Source organism: Poromitra crassiceps (genome assembly GCF_964638095.1).
Source record: "Poromitra crassiceps genome assembly, chromosome: 2".
NCBI lineage: Eukaryota > Metazoa > Chordata > Actinopteri > Beryciformes > Melamphaidae > Poromitra > Poromitra crassiceps.
Window position 1 is genome coordinate 119029916 of NC_139624.1, and position 22524 is coordinate 119052439.

The window sequence follows — 22524 nt, forward strand, 5'->3', positions numbered from 1 at the left end:
TCAAAGTAATATTTCCCATGCATCTTGTGCATTCTGTGGCCGGTCGAGTTGTAATGTCATGTCATGGTGTCTTTGTGTCATTAATAAACGAGATTGATTGTTTTTATGCCTCCGCCGGCGATAGCCAGGCCGGAGGTAAAGGTCAAGGTCACTGTGACCTCTCGAACGCCATTTTCAAGCTGGTTAACGCGATATCTCAGGAATGCCTTGACGGAATTTCATCAAATTTGCCTCAAACATCGACTTGGGCTCAAGCATGAACTGATTAGATTTTGGTGGTCGAAGGTCAAGGTCACTGTGACCTCTCAAACGCCATTTTCAAGCTTGTTAACGCGATATCTCAGGAATGCCTTGACGGAGTTTCATTAAATTTGCCTCAAACATCGACTTGGACTCAAGGATGAACTGATTAGATTTTGATGGTTAAAGGTCAAAGTTCAAGGTCACTGTGACCTCATACACCCAATTTCCAAGCTCTGTAACGCAACATCTCAGGAGCGCCTTGACGGAATTTCTTCCAATGCTTCAAATGGCGATTTGGAATCAAGAATGAACTAATGGCGGAGGCATAAATCCGGTCGTAGAATGCGGTCATTCTAGTTCTCTGCTATGTATTTTACTTTTTTCAATGCAGCCCTTATTTTACTTGAAAGAGTAAAAAATAATTTATGTATTATTAAAGGAGAATTTCGTTTTTTTTTTAACCCGTTTTCCCCAAATATCGTCATAAAAAAAACAAAAAATAAAAAAAATAAAACCACCACCACAAAGCGTCCTACCTGTTAGTTGGCCAGTCGGCAGGAAAGTATCGCGGGACTTCACGAGACTTGGTGACCGAGATCACGTTTGAGGTAATTTGATCCCTGTGCGACTCCAGGAAATGGCCTGGGGCGAAATATAACTCTGGTGGATGTTGAGGGATCACATTATGACGATATTTGGGGAAAACGGGAATAAAAATAGCTATTTAGATGCAGGAAAGACAGGCTCACACTTGGCCCCAAATCAGCTCCATTTTACAACTGACTTGGACGCTATTGATCTCAAAACAACGCTAGGACGGCCAGAAACGCCGCGGACATCGCTGGGTGAGTGGTCAAATCATAATTAATGCCAGGAGATGGGTCCAGGTTAAAAAAAAACGAAATTCTCCTTTAAAGCACTTAATACCAGTTGAAGGGAAAACTGAAAATACTTTTCTTATTTGAAAATATATTTTTTCTGAAAATAAATATTGTTGAAATACTGAATTACTTTCACTTCATTTATTTGATTTAACAGTCAGTTGTTCACTACATGCAGACGTTGATAGAACTATTAGGCTACTTCAATATATATGGCACTGAATCATCACAAAAGTTAGACGTTGCGATGTTCCAGACCTTTGCTCGAGTACATTTTCTCTAACGGGACCTATTTGAATTTTAATTGAATATCCCTGGTATAATGCATGGGCTGGAGGGACACGGACGCGTGAACCAACGAATCGTCACTCATCATGCCTAAAACCTAACCAATCATTACTCCACCCCTCTCCCCCCAGCCCATCCATTCTAGCCACGCAAAGACGTGTCTTTACGTCAGCTGTTGTGTTGCGCAATCGAGTGAATGAAAGCACGTTGTTTTCTCCATAATCCTGCAGATTCAAACCCGATCCTGCTGAAAATTGAAGAACTTATGTAACGCAAGCAATGAATTAGGAGGAAAGAAGCCACGTTGTAGCCTATGTGGTTTTCAGAGGGCAGGAGAACTGCAGCTGTGAGCTCAGCTCATCCTCTCCTCTCAAATCAAAACCAGCCTTGATTGGCTGTGGCTGCCCCTGTAAAATATAATTTTAATGTCTTTTTGTGTCTATTTGTGTAGAGACACGCTAGAGACACGCGCGCGGTAAAAGGAAAAAATAGGCTTTGCTTGTATTCTCTAGATGACGCGCGTCTCACGCTCGCAAGACACGTGCTTGAGACGCGCGTCTGATGCCGGTGGTGTGGCTGCTGTAACCTGTTAACATGGGCGCCGAAATGAAAACGCCACGCAGACGCCACACGCACAGCACACGCAAGATGTGTGTCCCGGCCGTTACCCCCAACACTGGACATCAGTCACCACTGGCACTCGATGACTATGATGTAATCACTGTGGCCACCACTTGACGATTGTGGGCTATGACATCAGTTGGTATGACATCAGTGACCACTGGCCACCACTCGACGATAATGACGATGACGTCATCGCTCTGGCCACCACTCGACGATTGCGGTGCATGACCTCCTCAGTGATGTCAGCAGCGTGAGCTTTGATTGGTCTATGTAAGATGATGTCAGACCAGCATGAGCTGTGATTGGTCTATGTAAAATGATGCCATAGCAGTGTGAACTGTGATTGGTCTACGTAAAATGCTGAGGTAAAAGTGGCCAAAAACACACACACACACACACACAGGCTGCTGGCACACTGGCAGGGATAGCTAGGGATAGGTAAGTCCTAGAGAGGGTACGAGGGGTGGGTGGTAGGGGGAGTGGCTAGCAGGATGTGGGTGTTTGGGGGGGGTCAAGGAAGGGGGCTGGGGAAAACGGGCCGTAGCTAGGGATAGGAAGGTCGTAGAGAGTCAGGATTTGAGCGGAGGGTTGGGGAGTGGCTGGTGGGATGTGCGTCCTTTAGGGTTAGGTTTTGGGTAAGACCATTTTCTATGTTAAAAACGATTAGCCGTGTTGTTGAGGTACCTGCAAACATTGCCTAAGGGTCAGGCTGAATGGCCCCACCACTGGTCGTCGAGGTATTTGTGCTTGTATGAGTCTGGACAGACATCGATGTAGACTGCAACTTGAGTTGTTGGCAGAGGCATACAACCGCGACGTGGTTATTTCTAGTTGCGATATAACATTGGATGTTGTAAATTTTTAAACCAAAAATATCAGAATTTGCCAGGTGTAAGTATCTGCACACACATCACATAGAAGCGTCATCACTGGATTCAGAGATGTCATCACTTGGAGGTAGGAACAGCATCATTGGAGGTCATCACAAGCCGTCATCACTGGGGATAAAACCATCACCACTGGAGGTAGAAACGTCATTACTGGGGGTGGAAACATCACTGGGTGTAGAAACGTCATCACTGGGGGTAGAAATGTCATCACTGGAGGTAGAAACATCATTGCGGTTAAAAACGTCATCACTGGGGGGTAGACGCGTCATCACAGGATGTAGAAACGTCATTGGGGTAGAAACATCACTGGGTGTAGAAATCTCCTCACTGGAGGTAGAAATGTCATTACTCAGGGTAGAAACGTCATCACTCGGGGTAGAAACGTCATCACTGGGGGTAGAATCCTCATCATTGGGGGGTAGAAACCTCATCACTGGAGGTAGAAACATCATCACTGGAGGTAGAACCCTCACCATTGGGGGTAGAAAGATCATCACTGGAGGTAGAATCCTCATCACTGGAGGTAGAAACCTCATCACTGGAGGTTGAAACCTCATCAATGTCAGTAGAAACCTCATCATTGGGGGTAGAAACATCATCAATGGAGGTAGAAATCTCACCGGTGGTAGAAACCTCATCACTGGGGTTAGAAACATCACTGGGGTCATCATCACTGGAGGTAGAAACCTCATCACTGGCGGTAGAAACATCATCACTGGAGGTAGAAACCTCATCACTGGCGGTAGAAACATCATCACTGGAGGTAGAAACCTCATCATCGATGGTAGAAACGTCAACACTGGGGTTAGAAACATCATGACTGGAGATAGAAACCTCACCACTGGATGTAGAAACACCATTACTGGTGGTAGAAACATGATCACTGTCGGTAGAAATGTCATCACTGAGGGTCTAGCACAATAGAAAACAGGTAAGCTGCCTTCTGTGATGTATATAAATAGCATAGTAAAATGCAAGGTGATCTTCTTAGTCATCAACTCTAGCATATTCAGATGCACATCTTAGTAATATAATAGGGCGACGTTCCGCGGCGACCTCCCATATGAACACAACCCTGTATATAAAACGAACACAATCCATCAACTCAGCATGGAAACGCCACTGACTGATGATGTCATACCCACTGATGATGTCATGCCCCACAAGCATCGAGTGACGTCATACCCACTGATGATGTCATGCCCCACAATCGCTGAGTGGTGGCCAGAGTGATGGTGCCATCGGCAACATTCGAGTGGTGGCCAGTGGTGACTGATGATGGCATACCCTCTGATGATGTCATGCCCCACAATCGTTGAGTGGGCCAGTGGTGACTGATGATTAGGGCTGGGACGGATCAGAAAACCCACGGATCGGATCGCGTGACGGATTTTTAGCCACGGATCACGGATTTTTCGGATCAGCAAAAAATATATAAATAGGCTATATCAGATTTTTTCTCTCAAAATTAGATTTTCGATTTGAATTTTTAATACTATTATACTTCTCTAACCATTTGTTGCCCTGCACAGCTCAAAAAATATTTTTTTCTCATGACACAATTTATGCTTTTACTCTGAAGGCAAAACAACCCAACTTCCTGTTTTAGGTGGCACTGCGCCTAACTTTCTGGCTGTTGCTAGCTAACGTAGTCACATGACACGGGTAGGCTACAGACCAGACCGGGTGAGTCTGGAAACATAACGTTGATGCTACTCGGTGGCCCCACGTGTTGTTTTGTTGTTATGCGTCCAAGGCAACATTTCACCGTCCGGTGATAATGTGTTCGTGAAACGTGTGTGTGTGTGTGTGTGTGTGTGCATGTTGTGGCTCGTGCTATCTTGTGCAGCGCGCAACATGCTGCTCGCATTCCTGTGCTTTTTCAGAGGTGTTGAAATAAGTTTGCTGTCTTTAGTAGCCACTAGCCACAGCCTTCAGAGAGACTTTACAGCGAAGGGATGAGGAAGCTCACTTGTGCTTGCCATGATGATGCCTGTCTGTGTCTGGCTGCGCTGCAGGCGTTCTCATACACTAACGTTAAACGTTAAATGAAACGAAGGGGGGGGTCCGCGGACCAAGACGTTCCGAACCGTGTGCCGAACCGTGGGGGCTGATCCGTACGGGTCACGGATTATCCGTGATCCGTCCCAGCCCTACTGATGATGTCATGCCTAGGGATGGGCGGGAGCAGGGCCCGAAAGTAACTTTTTGACTCACCGGCCAGGGGATGGGTAGATGGAAAAAATCCACCCGCCAGGCATATTTTTTACCGGCCAACATAATATATCGCATTTTTGTCACATATACATTAGGGATTCCGCTAGGCATTTTTTCAGACGGCCAATGTAGCCGGTAATGTTCCAGAATTCCGGCCATGTCAAATATTTACCAGCCACTACTAAACAAAGGACGTCATAAAATAATTGTTTAAATAATCAATTTATTCTATTCTTTATAGCCTCTATAGTCGATCTTTATTCCAGTGTTGTTAAGAGGCCGATTTTGCAGCAAGAATATTTAATTGGTCGGCATTCAACAGGCACGTCATTCTCGGTAAGGACTAGGGTTGTGCGATATACCCGAAATACCCATCGTGATTGTTTCACAGTCAAACATCGTGATTTACGATGGCATCATCATTTATACCAACCGCCGCTGCAATGCACGTTAAAAGCAGGACAGCTGAGCTCTTCATGAGACCGACAGGCAGGCTACTACTGCACAGAGCCAGGCGACTCGAGCAGTAGCAGCTACTGCTGTAACAGCTAGCAGTAGCTGCTGCTGCTGCTGCTGCTGCTGCTGTATTTCTCTCTCAACTGTCTCCAGTCTCCTCAACTCTCTTATTAGTGGGGCTCAAAACAGCACCTATAGGTCGCTTCCGGAAAGAAGCGCCAAAATTGGCACAAATACTCCTTGTGGACTGTTATTTTGATAAAAGTAACTGGCCACGCAGAAATTTTATTTTTTTCCAAGATGGCCGCCATTTCCAGCCTGAAAACACTATTTTGGGGGCAACTTTGGGTAGAATTTTCCAATATGAATGATCTTGTTATCAAACCATACATTTATGACCACAGAGAAGCCAGATTTCTTCCATGAAAATTTCAAAATGGCTGCCATTTTAAAGATGGCTGCCATTTCAGCAATTTTTACCATAGAATTTCACTGTGCAGGGCGATTTTGATGATTCTGGTGTCAAATGACAAGTTTTTAACTATGGAAATTTAAAAATTATACATCAGAAATCATTTGTATATCTCCTTTTACCATTTACTCTGCATATCTTTTCAAAGTAATGTGAAAATATGCATAAACAACAGTATTTTAGCACAACTTTTATTAGAAATGTATAGGAAATTGACATTTTATTTTCACAGGGAGCGATTATTTGGTTACAATTGAATATGCATAAGCTATAAATAAATAAATAAATGAATAAATACATTAATCTATTAACTCATTGAGTGCCAGCCACTTTTGGAGAACGGACGCTCCCAGTGCCAGAGTTTCAGAGCGTTTTCAGTGATTTCTCGAGGTCCACAGAATATTGTGTGATATTACTATGTAAACACCGAACACGCCCAAAGAACGATGAGACTCTCTTCTATCATCAGCAAAAAAAAAGTTTATTGATATCATTTTCCGTTCTTTAGTTATGAGCCGGAGAAGATAGGTTGATTTCACCAAAAAGAGACGTTTCAAATTAGAAGCTGAGATAATTAGCCTTTTGTGAAATGAAGCATTTGAAGCACATGACTGACTCTGAAGCTAATATTTTCTGATGTGACACCTCAAAAATAATTTCCTTCAATAAAACAGTGAAAACAAAGGAATTTTGTTTGGCAAAATAATATTTTTTAGCTGCAACCAGCAGCGCTGGCCCCTGCGTGTGCTGCTGGTTGCAGCTTCTTGCTGGTCTTGATTTACTGCTGGTGGGCATCAGATATTCTAGCTTGTGTTTGCTAATCCTGTCCTGCTGTCTGGGTCTGTCTGGGTCGGTGTTGTATGCTGCCCTGCGTGCCCCCCCCCCCCCCCTCAACTGCAAACCCCTCCTCCGTGGGTGTGTCTCTGGTGGCTCTGGTGGCTCTCTGCTGAGTTTGCGCTACATCCAGCTTTTTTACAGCGTTCCGCGTGTATTTTTCACCGGCTCCCATCGCTTCCAGTTGAGAATAATAACAACTCCACAACTAATCATGCGGATGGGCTATCGCAGCGGACACGGAGGGGCTTAATTGTGGCAGCAGATTGGCTGCTGCAGGCACAGCTAACGTTATGCTTCATGCATATCGATGCATACCGATGCGATTTCCGTTTCCCCATGACTTCTTCTCTCTTTTTTCCTCGCCTTTCTCTAATCTGGAGAGCACTGTCGCCACCTAATGGGTTGGTAAAATAGCTTTTACACATTCAACATCCACCATACTTTCACAGGAGATGGATCTGGCTTTGATCCACGTCCCACTGTCAAAAAACGCAATTGACGACAATCGTCGTCATTGGCACTCTACGTTAGTATTTGAATTGACGACGATTGTCGTCATTGGCACTCAATGAGTTAATTAATAAAGTACATTTGATCTAATAATTACCACTTTTATAAATGGACACCTTGCTGTAAAGTAATTACATACATTTTTGCTAAAACAATAAATAGCTTTGAAAGAATGAGAGTCAAGGTGGGGACAGGAAATCAATGAGGGGGGGGGGGGTCATCTCCTGAGTGTCCTGCAGGTGGTGCAGGCTGGCGCTGGAGTAGTCCATGACACTACAGCTGCTAGGCAGGCTGACCCCTGAGTTGCTCATGTTGCTGGTGCTCCGCTCCAAGTAGCCCAGCTAAAATACTGTTGTTTATGCATATTTTCACATTACTTTGAAAATATATGCAGAATAAATGGCAAAAGGAGATATACAAATGATTTCTGATGTATAATTTTTAAATTCCCATAGTTAAAAACCTGTCATTTGACACCAGAATCATCAAAATCGCCCTGGACAGTGAAATCCTATGGTAAAAATAGCTGAAATGGCAGCCATCTTTGAAATGGCAGCCATTTTGAAATTTACATGGAACAAATCTGGCTTCTCTGTGGTCATAAATGTATGGTTTGATAACAAGATAATTCGTATTGGACAATTCTACCCAAAGTTGCCCCCAAAATAGTGTTTTTGGGGCGGGAAATGGCGGCCATCTTGGAAAGATCGAGATTTCTGCGTGGCCAGTTACTTTTATCAAAATAACAATCCACAAGGAGTATTTGTGCAAATTTTGGCGCTTCTTTCCGGAAGCGACCTATTTTACATTGAAAGTGCATTTTTTGAGCCCCACTATATTAGGTTCAAAAGCCCACGCGAATCTAACGTTATATCCGCCAGTAATTCTGTCAGTTTTCTGCCAGCTAGTTAAATTCAACACACACACACACACAGGTTGTTGGTCAGGATCTGTAACGTTAACGTTAGCCTATTTGTTTTGCGCCGTTCAATATTGCTAGTGCTGTATCAACTTCAACTTTCACTTTGGAAACAGGCGAGTTAAATTCACAGTTGAAGACTTGTACTCACTTTGGGTTGAAAACAGGAAAGAACGTGAAGTTTCTTCTTTGTCTTAAAAGTTTTCACAACAAAAATGACTGACTTCTCATGCGCGGGGGACGCCCCGGCGAGATTAAACAAGCGCACCCAGTGCAGAGAAGCACTAGAGCGGAGGAGCCGCACATGTGGAAGATCACAGAAGGGACGTGTGAACGCTAAGCGCATGAGTTTGGTCGCACCCAAAAAAAAGAAAGCTGCCCACTGCTCCTGGCCTGCCCTCCTGGAGGAAGGACAAGCCTGGATGGAATAAATGCAGACTATAATTCACCGGCCACCGTCAGCATGAGAGTGTATGTGTGGCCGCGTGTTGTGTTGTTGTGTGACAAATAAAGACGGGTTTGTCCCTCTACCCACACGAACACAATCAATCAACTGAGCATGCACTGACTGATGTCATACCCAATGATGATGAACAATCCATCTTCTTTTTCCTTTTATGGCAATTGGCATCCTTTATGTTGCATTACCACCTCCTTCTGGATTTATCCAACTACTGTTTCCCTACATTCTGTCCATCTTCCCTACTCCAAGATACTGAAGATAGACTCAGATCCTTCGTTTTCGCCCACTCCGCAGTTCTTGTTCTTGTTCTTCTTCTAATGCACGTGTCATGTGCATGTGCCCATTTTATGTGGCCCGCGAGAGCTTGCAAAGAATACAATTTGCGCAATACAATTCTTCGCAATATGGCTTAAAAAAGCTATTGTTAACTCATTGAGTGCCAGCCACTTTTGGAGAACGGACGCTCCCAGTGCCAGAGTTTCAGAGCGTTTTCAGTGATTTCTCGAGGCCCACAGTATTGTGTGATATTACTATGTAAACACCGAACACGCACAAAGAACGATGAGACTCTCTTCTATCATCTGCAAAAAAAAGTTTATTGATACCATTTTCTGTTCTTTAGTTATGAGCCGGAGAAGATAGGTTGTTTTGAGCAAAAAGACACGTTTCAAATTAGAAGCGGAGTTATTCCGCCTTTTGTGAAATGAAGCATTTCAAGCACATTCACTGAGTCTGAAGCTAATATTTTCTGATGTAGTGATGTGGTGTAGTTGTGTGGTGCCCTGCGTGCCCCACCCCCTCTCCCCCCCTCAGCTGCAAACTCCTCCCCACACTAACACACAGCCTAACACGCACCCAGTCTATTTTCGGAGCGCTCCGTTTTTGTGCGCCGGCTCCCAGCGCGACACGGAAATGCCAAACCGGACTGCAGGGAAAGGGTTGGCCCTTCGGCGTCGGGTGCTGCCTTTCTGGTAGAGGTCGACCGATTAATCGGCCGGCCGATTAATTGGGGCCGATTATTGGCATTTTTAATTAATCGGCATCGGCCTCTGCCTGGCTCACGAGGCCGATTAACGAGGCCGATTATTTTTATTTTTTTATTATTATTATTATTATTATTATCATTATTATTATCATTATCATTATTATTTAGTGCGGGGTTCCTATCTGGATAACATTAACTCCGCACAGAAAAGCACAGTGCTTGGGGAAACTGATCCTGCACTCCTGCAGCCTTGAGTGTGGGGGTATGTCACCCCTCCCCTTTCGTCTCCAAGCAGAACAACAGAGCTGGCTGCGGTCGCCGGTCGGTGTCACTTCAAAAGTTGTGGACCTCACTCAGTCAGTGCTACAAGCACGCTTGTTAAATGTTGAAGAAAGAAAAGCACGGTAAGATTCACAGTCCTAGATTTCAATGCTCAACATATACTCTCACTCACTCTTACACGTTTACTGTCTTAACGTTAGAGCGGGGGGTTTGTCCTGCCTATAACGTTGTTTGCGTGGGGATGCATGTGGTTGGAAACTGTGAAACATAGACGCAAGCCAGTTCAATTTCTCCCTTTGTCTCAAGCGACGAGTCATTTTAACGTTATTTACATCAGGTTGCATTGCTAATGTGGGCTAGGGATTCAACAAGGGGTTACTAACATGAGTCCGAAAGCTAGCGTTAACGCTACTACCACATCAACGTGTCAACATTGTTTTGCTGAAGGAACGTATCTAGCTAACGTTAGCTTCCTAGCTAGCATACCGTAGTAGGCTAAATAGCTCCACGTATGTGCGTGTGCGCTCGCGTATGTGTACAGTGTTTACTGTTTCATGAACTTCAATCCTTTATTATAGCGTAGCGTTCCTCCTATCCACCTTATTTTTGAATGCCCCACCGTAAAAAAGAATCGTGGATACAAGGTCCGGTTTAACGTGACTCATTGTTGCCGCTTGCCATTTCCTATGTTATACTCTGGCTGCAGACCCGAATTATAAACCGGAAACTGGAGTACGTTATAAAAGTTATAAATATAGTCACGTTATAAACAACTAACCAACGCTGGAGGTCCGTATGGAAACTCGAAATGTGTGTTACTCGAAATGGTTAAAAGTTAAATCAATTTGGTGGCGTTTTACTGCCATGTAACATAGCTAGCTTAGCTAGCCGCTGACATTAGCCACAGTTAGTAGCCGACTACCCACAATGAATTACGTTATCCCAGCCCCAAAAGTAAACATACAAAAACATGTTTTGCGACAGTTTTGAGCCCTATAACTCTGATAGCCTAACGTTTCCTCAGTCACCATCTTCTGTAAACACATTTCGCCCATAAAATTAAAGCAAATATAAACAGCTAGCGTTACATCATTATTGTCATTATTATGGTTATTCTATAGAATAATGCAGTTGAATGAGATCTCTGACAGACTGCTCTCACTATAGCCTACCAGTCACTACTGAAATCTACTGCATAACCCAATGTATTTTCCATGAATAAAAAACAAAAACAGAAACATGTTACTGGCTTATATTAGATGTATAATTTTATATTATAGATTGTCAATGTGCATGAATGGATAATGGAATTATAGGCTACATGTTGTTTTTTTTCTTTACCCAAATAATGACCTTGCATTTTTCTTTTTTTCTAATTAGATGGCTGGACAGAAATCAAGTCCCTTATGGGAGTTCTTCACTGAACCAACACCAGGGAAGGCCAAGTGCAACCTCTGCGATGGGCCAGTGAGCATGGGAGCTGAAACAGGGAAAAAGAAAAACACCACAAACTTGTGGAATCACTTGAAGATTCACCACCCCCCTGCTTATAGAGAGGCACAGAAGAAAAAAGATGATGCAGCAGCAGCAGCAGCAGCAGCTAGATCAGCTGACTCCCGTCAACCTACTGTTCTACAAATGTTTGATGCTCAACAAAAATGGCAAGACTCGGATCCCAGGTCAAAAAAAATTGACACTTTGATAATAGAAATGATTGCCACAGACAACCAGCCCTTTACGGTTGTTTCAGATCCAGGCTTTAAGCGGCTGTTGGCTGTAGCACAACCAAGATATAAGCTTAAAACAGAGAAGCACTACCGCACAACCCAGCTTGACGTTGCGGTCACAAAGGTTGTGAAAAAAATCAAAACAATGATTGGACCAAATAATGCTGGCTTCCATTTGTCCTTCACAACAGACTGTTGGTCTGGAGAAACCGAAGCATTAATGAGCCTAACGTGTCATTTTATAGACAAAGACTGGGAAAGGAAACAGGTTGTCTTAAATGTCAAGGCCATGTCTGGCTCTCATACTGGAGACTACATCAGCGAGATGTTTCTCAAAATGCTGGAGGAGTGGGATATCGACCCAGAAAGAGTGCTGCTTGTGCTCAGAGATAGTGGTGCCAACATGGTCAAAGGCATGAGAGTGGCAGATGTACCGGACCTCAGCTGCAGTGCACACACATTACAGCTTGTGGTAAACGAGGGCCTCAACAGTCAGAGAGCAGTGGGGGACATTATCAGCAAGTTGAAGGCCTGTGCAACACACTTCAACCACTCTGTGCTGGCAAAACAGCGTCTGTCAGCGATTCAAAAGCAACTTCTCCTCCCCCTGCATACGATCCTTCAAGCTGTTCCCACCCGCTGGAACTCCACTCTGCACATGTTGCAGAGGATGCTGGAGCAGAAGCGTGCCCTGAATGTGTATGCAGGAGAACATGGGAAGTTTACATGTCTCAGCGCTGATCAATGGGCTATCGTCGCAAATCTGATCGAGACACTGAGCCCTATCGAAGAAGTGACTCGTGAGATGAGCCAGGCAGAGGCGTCTGTCTCCTGCATCATCCCAAGCATTGCAGTGCTGAAGATGCTGCTTCAGGCAGAGGGTCCCACTAATAGGGGAATCGGAACACTCCGGGAGACAATGTTGCAGAGCATGGAGAGAAGATTTTCCAAGATTGAGGAGACCAAATGTTTGGTGCTGGCAACACTGCTGGATCCTCGGTACAAGGGCCATGTCTTTGCAGCACAGGACACACTGAACAAGGCAAAACAATGGCTACAAGAGGAACACACCATTGCCTCCCAAGAACAAGACCAAGGACCGGATCCTAAACGAGTACGGGTGGAGGAAAAGGAACCTGCTGGTCTTGTTGACCAAATGTATGCAAGCATGCTTGGGGCTCACATTGCATCCGAAGCTCCTGCTGAGGGAGAGAGTGAGGACCTCTTTGCCGAGCTGAACCGTTACCTCCGGGAGCCCGTGATTGACAGAAAGACTGGCCTGCCACTGGAATGGTGGAAACAGAACCAAAACCGCCTCAGCCTCCTGGCACCACTGGCAAGAACATTTCTCTGTCCTCCACCCTCCTCTGTTCCCAGCGAGAGAGTATTCAGTGAGATTGGGAACATTTATCAGAAGAAGAGGTGCAGCCTCACTGGAGAAAATGCAGAGAGACTTTGTTTCCTACATTACAACTTGCAGCTGCTAAACTGGAACTACTGATGACTAAACACAGATCCTGAGAGAACAGATGGGGACTTGGACTTGAGTCGCACTTAAGTCACACACAGAGACTTGACTCAAAGACTTGAGACATGACTTGGACTTGCATATAATGACTAGTCACTCACTATATGAAAACAAACAGGCAAACTGGAGAAAGTAGAAACTGGAGAAACTTTGTTCATGTTTGTTTACTGCATTACAACTTCCTGCTCTTAACTGGGACTTAAGACAAGATATGCTGCTAGTAGTGTGTGCACTAGTAAGAGTGCAGAGAGCAGATACAATGCACTTTTCCATTTTATTCTTTCAAATAGAAACGTTGTTTACATTTACCAGTTAACTTGCTGCTCTTAACCGGTACTTAAAAAGAGATGCTGCTAATATGTGCATTAAAAAGAGCAGAGACCATGCACTTTTTTTTTTCAAATATGTTTTATGTTCAAGTCAAGTGTTTGTGTTCAAGTCAAGCGAATGCTGAATAGTGTTAAAGAAATGTTAATGCTCTCTGGGACTAAAATCAAAGAAGATATGCTGTTACTGTATGCAGTGTGCACTACCAACATTTATTTTATTTATGGAAATATTTATTTTTGTTCTCTTAGAAACAAGGAGATTGTGTTCTGCTGCTAATGTTGCACTAAAACAAGTTTATTACTTGTGAATTTTATTTTATTTTTAATAGAGTGCAGACAGAAAAGAGAAACGAAACATTTTTTATTTTCAAGTTTCTGTGTTTAAGGAAAGTGAATACATTAGTGTTAAATAAATGTTAATTTAAGTTCGGCAATTTTGTCTCATTCCTTATTATATTTATATGTTATCAAATGCAAAAAAAAAAAAAAATCGGCCTTATATATCGGCAATCGGCCGCCCTGCTCTCCAGATATCGGCATCGGCATCGGCCATTGAAAAACACATATCGGTCGACCTCTACTTTCTGGCGGCTAATCGTGTGGAGAAACTATGCAGACAGACAGACAGAGGCAGAGAGGCTCAGTTGTGGGCGCGGATTGACTGCTGTTCGTAGCCAACGTCAGCTGCAGACAGAGCAATCTACAGTATATGGCTCTGGCTGCAGCATGAGCGGTTTCTCTTTCATCACGGGGCTTTTTCCTGCTGTTTTCCGGACCTTTCTCTAATCTGGAGAGCACTGTCGCCACCTAATGAGTCCGTAAAATAGGTTATACACCTTCAATAGCTAAAATATTTGTACAGGAGATGCAGGAGGCTTTGATCCACGTCCCACCGTCAAAAAACGCAATTGACGAACATACTCGTCCTTGGCACTCTACGTTAGTATCTGAATTGACGAACATACTCGTCCTTGGCACTCAATGAGTTAAATGGAATAATAGTTGTAGACTACTAGTTGTCTGTTTGCCATTGTTTTCCCTATAATTCTGCTTTGAGAGCTAGTTATTAAGTTATTACTGAAAAACAAAAATCACCGAATCACAGGCAATTATGAAATATTATAACACGTAGGCTAGATACATTTACGTATCTGGCCCTTTGAGGGCAACCATAATGCTGATGTGGTCCGGGGTGAAATTGAGTTTGACACACCATCTAATGGCTTTCCGGCAGACTGGATTTCTTGCGGCACATATTACACAAATTCCAGACTCGGGGGTCCGCCCCCCCCTCAATGTTCCTTCCTCCGGCCGCCTCGCTCTTCTATTCGACCTCCATGTTCCCGGATCTCTCGGCCCTCATGACAGCACGCCGACCTCCCTCGCTGCTCGACGGCTCGGACTCCATCTCCTCCAGCGGATCCTCTCTTGAGAGAGCCATCCTCTCTTGAGAGAGCCATCCGCTCCCAGCAATCCATCTGAGCATGCAAATGCCACTGACTGATGATGTCATACCCACATGATGTCATACCCACTGATATCACTCGTCACAATTGTCGTGGGCCAGATTGAATTGTGGTGAGCAATTATGTCATCAGTCATGTCTTAAAACCTTCCTGGCTGAGGCTATCATCAGTGTGACATCATCAGTGATGTCATAGCATGGAATTGTGATGTCATAAATCCTTCCATAATGAGGTTATAAATTGGACGACTCTTGCTCACAGCCCAGCCAATCAAGCTTGAACCTGTGATGTTGACAACACAAGAAATCAGCTTGAGCCAGAGAAACTATGGTTGAGCTCGCTGATTTGGCATGAGTTTGGTCACATCTAAACGAGCATGAATTGCTATTATGCCAGGCAACTTTTTTTTCTTTTTTTTTACTGATGATGTCATCCGGCATCTGTCTGCCTGGCACAGGCAGCTGGCTGCTGGCCACTGATGACGTCATTTGTCCTCAGGGTTGTGAATCAGTCAGCCTTCTGAGCAATTGTGATGTCATCAGTGATGTCACTCGAGCATTTTGAGGGTTGTCAGTCAGTCAGCTTCATTCCTTGACATCACTTGAGCTCATGCTTGTCAGTCAGGCAGCTTCCTTCAGACATAGCCAGATGTAGGCCGGCAGCCAGCTGCCTGGCAAAAAGTGCGCCCATGGTGCATCGTCTCCAGAGTCTCCGCCCGAAAAATGGACGTGCAAAATTTCTAATCACATTTTAATACCTGGTGATTATGAGATCATAGTCCTGTCAGGGTGGAGAAGCCTCTAAAACAACATTTAGAGTTAGACCATCATGGGACACTCACTAAAACTCTGCATTGAAAGCCAGACTCATGAAATTCTTTTAAAGTGTGTTAGCAGCTCCTTAAGGCAGGGTTAGAGTAAGTACAGTACCAGCATTGTCTTAAACCTGTACCTCTTGTATCCCCTCTCTGTCTAGATAATGGGACATGGACTCAGCTGTGGTTGGTGTCAGATTACCATGAGCATGGCTCTCTGTTTGACTACCTGAACCGCTACACCGTCACTGTGGAGGGCATGATCAAACTGTCCCTGTCCACCGCCAGCGGCCTGGCTCACCTCCACATGGAGATAGTGGGCACACAAGGTGAAACACTCTCACTCATCACACCATAATAACGACAGTCAGCCTCCATTCACAAACATATCACCTCACTCATTCCTCGCCAGATTTTCAAAGGAAAAGTCGCCAGCCACCGCCAGGGTTTTTGATCATTTTCACTAATCTTCCAAGACCAACAGAATATTTTCTTCTCTGACTATCTAAATTGAATAGCCCAAAAGAACGAAGAAAGCCTCTACTTTCACAGATTTATTTATTTTTATTCTACCTTCATCCTTTCTTTAGTTATCGGCATTTGAATGTAGGTAGTGTTCACCGAAAATCTCCGTCTGTCCCCAAAAAGCAGAGAAAAAATTCATTTTTGTAAATGAAAAGTCATATTCACGGATGCTGAACCAAATAAATGTCTCTGATGGCGGATACTGGCCAGTTTTACCCCAAACTATGCAGCCCATATGATTTGATTTCCCTTTCCGGGCCACCCATGTCCACGGTCACAACTTTTACCGTACCACCGGTGCGAGAGAGAGATTCACCCCGCTGTCAAGAGAGGGGAAAATGTACACTGTGTGAAAGTTTACGAACTGGATTACCAAACTACCTGACAGGAGAAGTGAGTTGTGTAACGCAACATAAATTCTCACCTCTGGTCCTCCAGAACAGACAGCATGCCCTGCCCGTCTGTCTCTCCAGCGGGCGCTGCCTGTGTGTCTCTCAACTCATCTGGCCTTTCACTTGTCTGTGGCAAACTACTGCAACTGCAGACTACTGCACACACAAAAGTAGCTGTTCCACCTCCTTGTTTGCAAACAAACATCGCCTCTCCATGGTCACGTGAATTGTTGCGTACAGCAGCTCCGTCGGGCATGATAATCCTAATCATATCTTGTCATGTTCTAAACTTGTGGTGTGAGCTTGTTTGGGATTTATGAGATGAAAATTGCTATTTTCTCCTTATGTACGTGAGAGTGAGAGAGAGAGCGACAGTATGTGTGTTGTGGTTGACAGTAAGTTCAGCTTATCACCATCTGGTTGCACGAGAAACCACAAAACCCTTCGTTTTCCTTTTTGTCTGTCAGTTTGGAAGTGTTTCCAGTTCAAAGCTGCTTTTATAGAATGAAGTCGTATTTATTGCCAAAGCAAAAACAACAATGGCAACATTTTAGTCAGCAACCATAACAATGTGACATTAACAAAGGCAAATGGTCTGATAATATTGATAAATTATGCTATTGACAGTTTTATTGGAGAACATATGATTTGTCCGTCACCCATACCCCCCCACACCCCCATGTTAATAATATGCCTTTATGGAATAGTGAGGCTAATACGTCTTTGGTATCATGTACTCTTTTTCCTTCCTAGAATACCGTCTATTAGTTGTAATTGTCATTGTATTCCTCCAGGTAAGCCAGCCATTGCCCACAGAGACCTGAAGTCTAAGAACATTCTGGTAAAGAAGAACGGGACCTGCTGCATCGCTGACCTGGGCCTGGCCGTCCGCCATGACTCGGCTACCGACACCATCGACATTGCCCCCAACCACAGAGTGGGAACCAAAAGGTAAGCGCCTGCCCCCTCGGACGCCATCTTGCTGTTTGCCTCAGCTTTCAGGTGGTAAATGCTACATGGGAATAGAACGAAACCAACTGAACAGTTCTCATCACATAAATTAATTTGTGATCCCAGCTCTTAACACCTTGATTGCCAGCGACGAGTGTAGTCGTCAAACACAATCCAGCTGTTCACTGCCAGCGACGAGTTGACTCGTCAAAAAAAAAATCGATTTTTTTTTTTTGACGGTGGGATGTGCATCGAACCCTTTTACATCTCTTATATAGGTATTGGACGTGTACAACGTGTACAACCCATTCCACCGACCCACTAAGTGGTGACAGTGCTTTCCTGACTAGAGGAAGGCAAGCAAAAAGCAGTGTGACTGAAGCCATTCTCATGAAGGTGGATTGGCGAAGGCACTTTCATTTCGCGCTGATTGCTGGCGGTGCGGGATTGCAGATTTGCATAGTGGATTGCGGGTGGGACACACTTTGAAACACGCAGCATAAATATGACCAGAATCGCAAAAGCTTCATCAAAGCCCTCAACCAAAACTCCAAGAAGCGAGCGAGTCTAACCAGACTTCCTCAAAGAGCGGCCGCACAGACAGGCTCACACCCGCACAGCAGCAGCAAAGCAAACTGGTGACAAGCGGGGACTGCCCCCTAGTCCGACACCAAATTGGAAACAAATCCCATTCTAAAAGGCTTTTAGAATGGGATTTTCAACCCATTCTTTTTTGTTTCTTTTTCGCTATAATTTAGAGTAATTTAATTTCTATTCAGAAATTTATTTGAGAGGTCGAGAGTATGAGAAAGTGCATTTGCAAAGGTAGGAAAGTGCTTGTGACATGGCGCTGCAGCCAAAAAGAACGCCCACAGGAGGGAGGAGTTGAGCAGAGGGAAGTTTACTGCTGTTATGGAGGAAATTACTGTTCAAAACTATTGTTTAGGTCTTACTGATGCCAAAAATGAATGGTTAAAGTGACTGTTCTATCGAATTTCACAAAAAGCCGTTTATCTCTAAATATTTTTTCTGATGCTGAAACCATGCTGTATTCAACTGCTAATGCTTACATAACTACTAACTCTATAAACTAACTCTTTTAGACAGAGAAAGCACACATTCTATTAGTTCTTTTTAGATGATTGGTGTTCACAAAGTCGTAACAGAAGAGAAACCTCGGCTCTTGTAAAATGAGCCTAGAATCCTCAAAAACCCCCCTGGCAGAAGCTATCTACAGCAAGAAAAAAACGGCTGGCAGTCGATGTGTTAAAAGGCCATGACAGGACACCACTACTTGCCATTTTGGCTCAATTCACCTCTGTAGAAGATGCAAAGGTGCAGCATAAGGATGAAATTCAGTGTCAGACCTGCTCTTTCTCCATCGTACTATCATTTCCGTTCTGTCAAAAGGTATGGACTTTCCAAGAAGATAAGTAATCCTGGTGTTACCATTCTGGCTCCATTAGTTATCTTCCGCCCTGACAGAGGCATTTAGGCTTAGAGCTGGGTATTGGTTCAAATTTCAAGATTCGATTCCGATTCACAAGGTTCCGAATTGATTAATTTCAATTAGATTCTGATTCGATTAATTTCAATATCGATTTGATTAGTGATGCTAAAACATGTTTTTTGAGCTGTAACCTGAATTACATGACTGTCCAGTTATGTAACACAGGGGTTGCCAAATTTTTTTGCGCCAAGGACCGGTAGATACATGGGGAAAAAAGTTGCGGACCGGTTGTCAATGGTTTTAGTTACACATATATTTACTAGAGCTGTCACTTTTTATTCGAAATTCGAATTTAACTTCGAATGTGGGGGAGGGGGGGCATGTTCGAATGTCATTGACCTGTTCGAATTATTAATTATTTTTTTATAAAAAAACAACAAAAACAACAACAACATTGTTTTCTAACTTAGCATTGATGCTAGCGGGACTTAACCAGCTATCGTAATTGCCTGCTTACTGCTGCTTGCTGGTAATGTTAATCCCATGTCAGAAAAAGTCTCCAGATTTGTCGCGTTAGTCTCTTCTGAGAAAGATTGTCTCCAGGAGGGTCTGAAAAGTCTCCAGGAGGGTCTGAAAAGTTGTCTCGAGTTGGATGCAGCCAAGTTTGTGAGGCAGTGTTGTGACTGTGAGTGTCCAAGCTAACACAGCAGCGGAGAGGAGCTGACTGACTGGACCATGAGGACAGCTGAGGATTTTTTTTTATATTCTTTTTTTCCAACATTGTATTTATTGTTTTTCATTTATCACATTTAGACATTTATACAAGTTACAATACAAACATCCCATACATATCCCACCTCCCTCCCCTCCCCACAATAGCACCACAGAAAGATAAACAAACCTACAAAACAAAAACAAAAACACACCGACATACAGACCATGATTCTTCTGGGGGCTGTCTAATTTAGCTTACACTTTTCAGTTACATCTTGACTCATGTACAGGTATTTAGAATGGAATACAGAGAGCAAATGGAATAAAGAAACAAAAAACAAAATTCAGATGAAAACAGAAACAGTCAATCAACCTGTCCCAGGCGCTTCCATCATGTCGGCCACATCTGTCCTCTCTAGATAACAAATAAAAGGGCCCCAAATGCTGTCAAACAATTCCTGTTTACCCCTGATGATATATGTGATTTTTTCTAAGGGCAGCGTTGTTGTTAATTCAGAAATCCATCTCCCGATCCCCGGCCTACCAACCTGTTTCCAAGTTACGGCAATAACTCTTTTGGCCAAAAGTAAACCTATATCCAGAAACCTTTTCTGTCTCCTTCTGATGTTAAAATTAAGTGGGTATAATCCTAAAATAAAAAGCTTTGGATCTAAAGGTATTTGTATGGACAAAATATCTTGAATACATTTTCTTACTGCATCCCAAAATGTTTTGATTTGGTTGCACTGCCATAGACAGTGGAAAAGTGTACCTTTTTCTTTTTGGCACTTGAAGCATAAATCAGGAATGGCACCATTGTATTTATTGATCTTTTCTGGCGTTACATAGACTCTCATCAACCAGTTATACTGCAGCAATTTAAGGCGTGAGTTAAACGTTTGGGATTGTGCTTTATCACATGCCTCCTCCCAGTCCCCTTCAGTAATGTCTTCATCATCTAAGTCCTCTCTCCATGCCTCCAGTCTCTCCATGGAAGACTCTGCAGACTGTCCTACCAGATGATTATATATCCTAGAAATGATGCCTCTGCCTAAACAGTTCATCAACATTACCTCTTCTATTGCAGACATAGTGGGAATAGTTAAAGATTGATTTTGCTGTTTTCTGATGAAATCTCTCACTTGTAAATAGCCAAAGAATTGTTTGCGATTTATGTTGTATTTATCTATTACTTCCTCAAATGACATCATCTGATCACCATCTGGTTTATATAAATCTCCTATTTTTTGTAAGCCATTTTCAGCCCAGTCTTTAAACCACCCAGACCTCCCTATGGGGAAAAGATCGTTCCTCCATATTGGACTAAAAAGTGAAAGAGACTCTGTTTCTCCCAAGAATTGTTTGACTTGCCGCAACACCTCAATCATGTTTTTAACTATAGGATTTTCAGTACTTTTCTTAAGTTTTTTAACTTTAGCCGAGTATAGGTAGCTTGGTAGAGGTAGACTCAACCGATGGCCCTCCATCTCCCTCCATAAGGGAGCCTCTGTTTCTGTAAAATAAAACATAATCGTTCTCAGCTGAGCTGCCCAGTAATACCAGAGTGGGTTGGGACACTTAAGCCCTCCTCTATCATAGGGTAAATACAGTAACGACAGTCGCAACCTGGAACGTCTATTATTCCATAAAAATCTGATAAACAGTTTCTTTAGTTGAGAGAACAAATTGCTCGGAGGTGGCAATGGTAAATTTTGAAACAAATACAACAGCTTGGGAAGTACATTCATCTTGAGGACATTTATTCTCCCTATTAATGACATTGGAATCGAAGACCACCTATCTACTGATTTTGAAATATCCGACAGCAATGGTCCATAGTTCACATCTACAATTTTCCCCAGAGATGGAACTATTTGAATGCCTAAATAAGTGAAACATTCCACCACTTTGAACTGAACGGCTTCTTCTGGCGGATTTCTCATTTCCGCCGGGTTTAGTAGCATAATTGCAGTTTTTGTTGTGTTTATCTTATAGCCTGAGATCTTTCCAAATGCTTTAATTAAATCCATCAAGGCCGGGATAGATTTTCTTATATCCTTGAGGAAAATAATGACATCATCTGCATATAAGGCCAGACGGTGCTCCTGTTGTCCCATAGTTATTCCTGAGATGTTCCTATGAATGCTTACTGCCAGCGCTAGTGGTTCAATTGCCAAAATAAATAATAATGGAGACACCGGATCCCCTTGCCTACAGCCGCGTTTTATCTTGATAGTATTTGAGATGGTTCCATTGGTCAATATTTCAGCATATGGCTCCGTATAAAGTAATCTTATCCATTTGCAAAATTTATCCCCTAGGCCAAAACGGTTCAGAATTTCAAAAAGATATGGCCATTCTACCCTGTCAAAGGCCTTTTCGGCGTCCAATGACAATAAAGCAGTGTCTGGCTCCCCCTTGTGGTAATGGAGAATATTCAGAATTCTTCTGACATTATGAAAGCCTTGCCTGCCACGAATAAAACCGTTCTGATCTTTTCCTATTATTTTTGGTATTATCCCTTCAATCCTTCTAGCTAAAATTTTACATAACACTTTCAG

The 22524-nt window shown here is 43.4% G+C and overlaps 1 protein-coding gene across 4 annotated transcripts in view; it reads left to right on the forward strand.

The window, feature by feature from the left end:
• tgfbr1b (transforming growth factor, beta receptor 1 b) overlaps nucleotides 1-22524 on the forward strand; it is a gene marked incomplete at its 3' end in the record, with an annotated part of 109404 nt that overhangs the window by 43443 nt on the left and 43437 nt on the right. For all 4 annotated transcript variants that reach the window (XM_083657981.1, XM_083657980.1, XM_083657982.1 and 1 more), the window contains exons 4-5: nucleotides 16093-16260; nucleotides 17643-17799. In XM_083657981.1, coding sequence (XP_083514107.1) covers nucleotides 16093-16260; nucleotides 17643-17799 — 325 coding nt within the window. The remainder of the gene's footprint in view (nucleotides 1-16092; nucleotides 16261-17642; nucleotides 17800-22524) is intronic.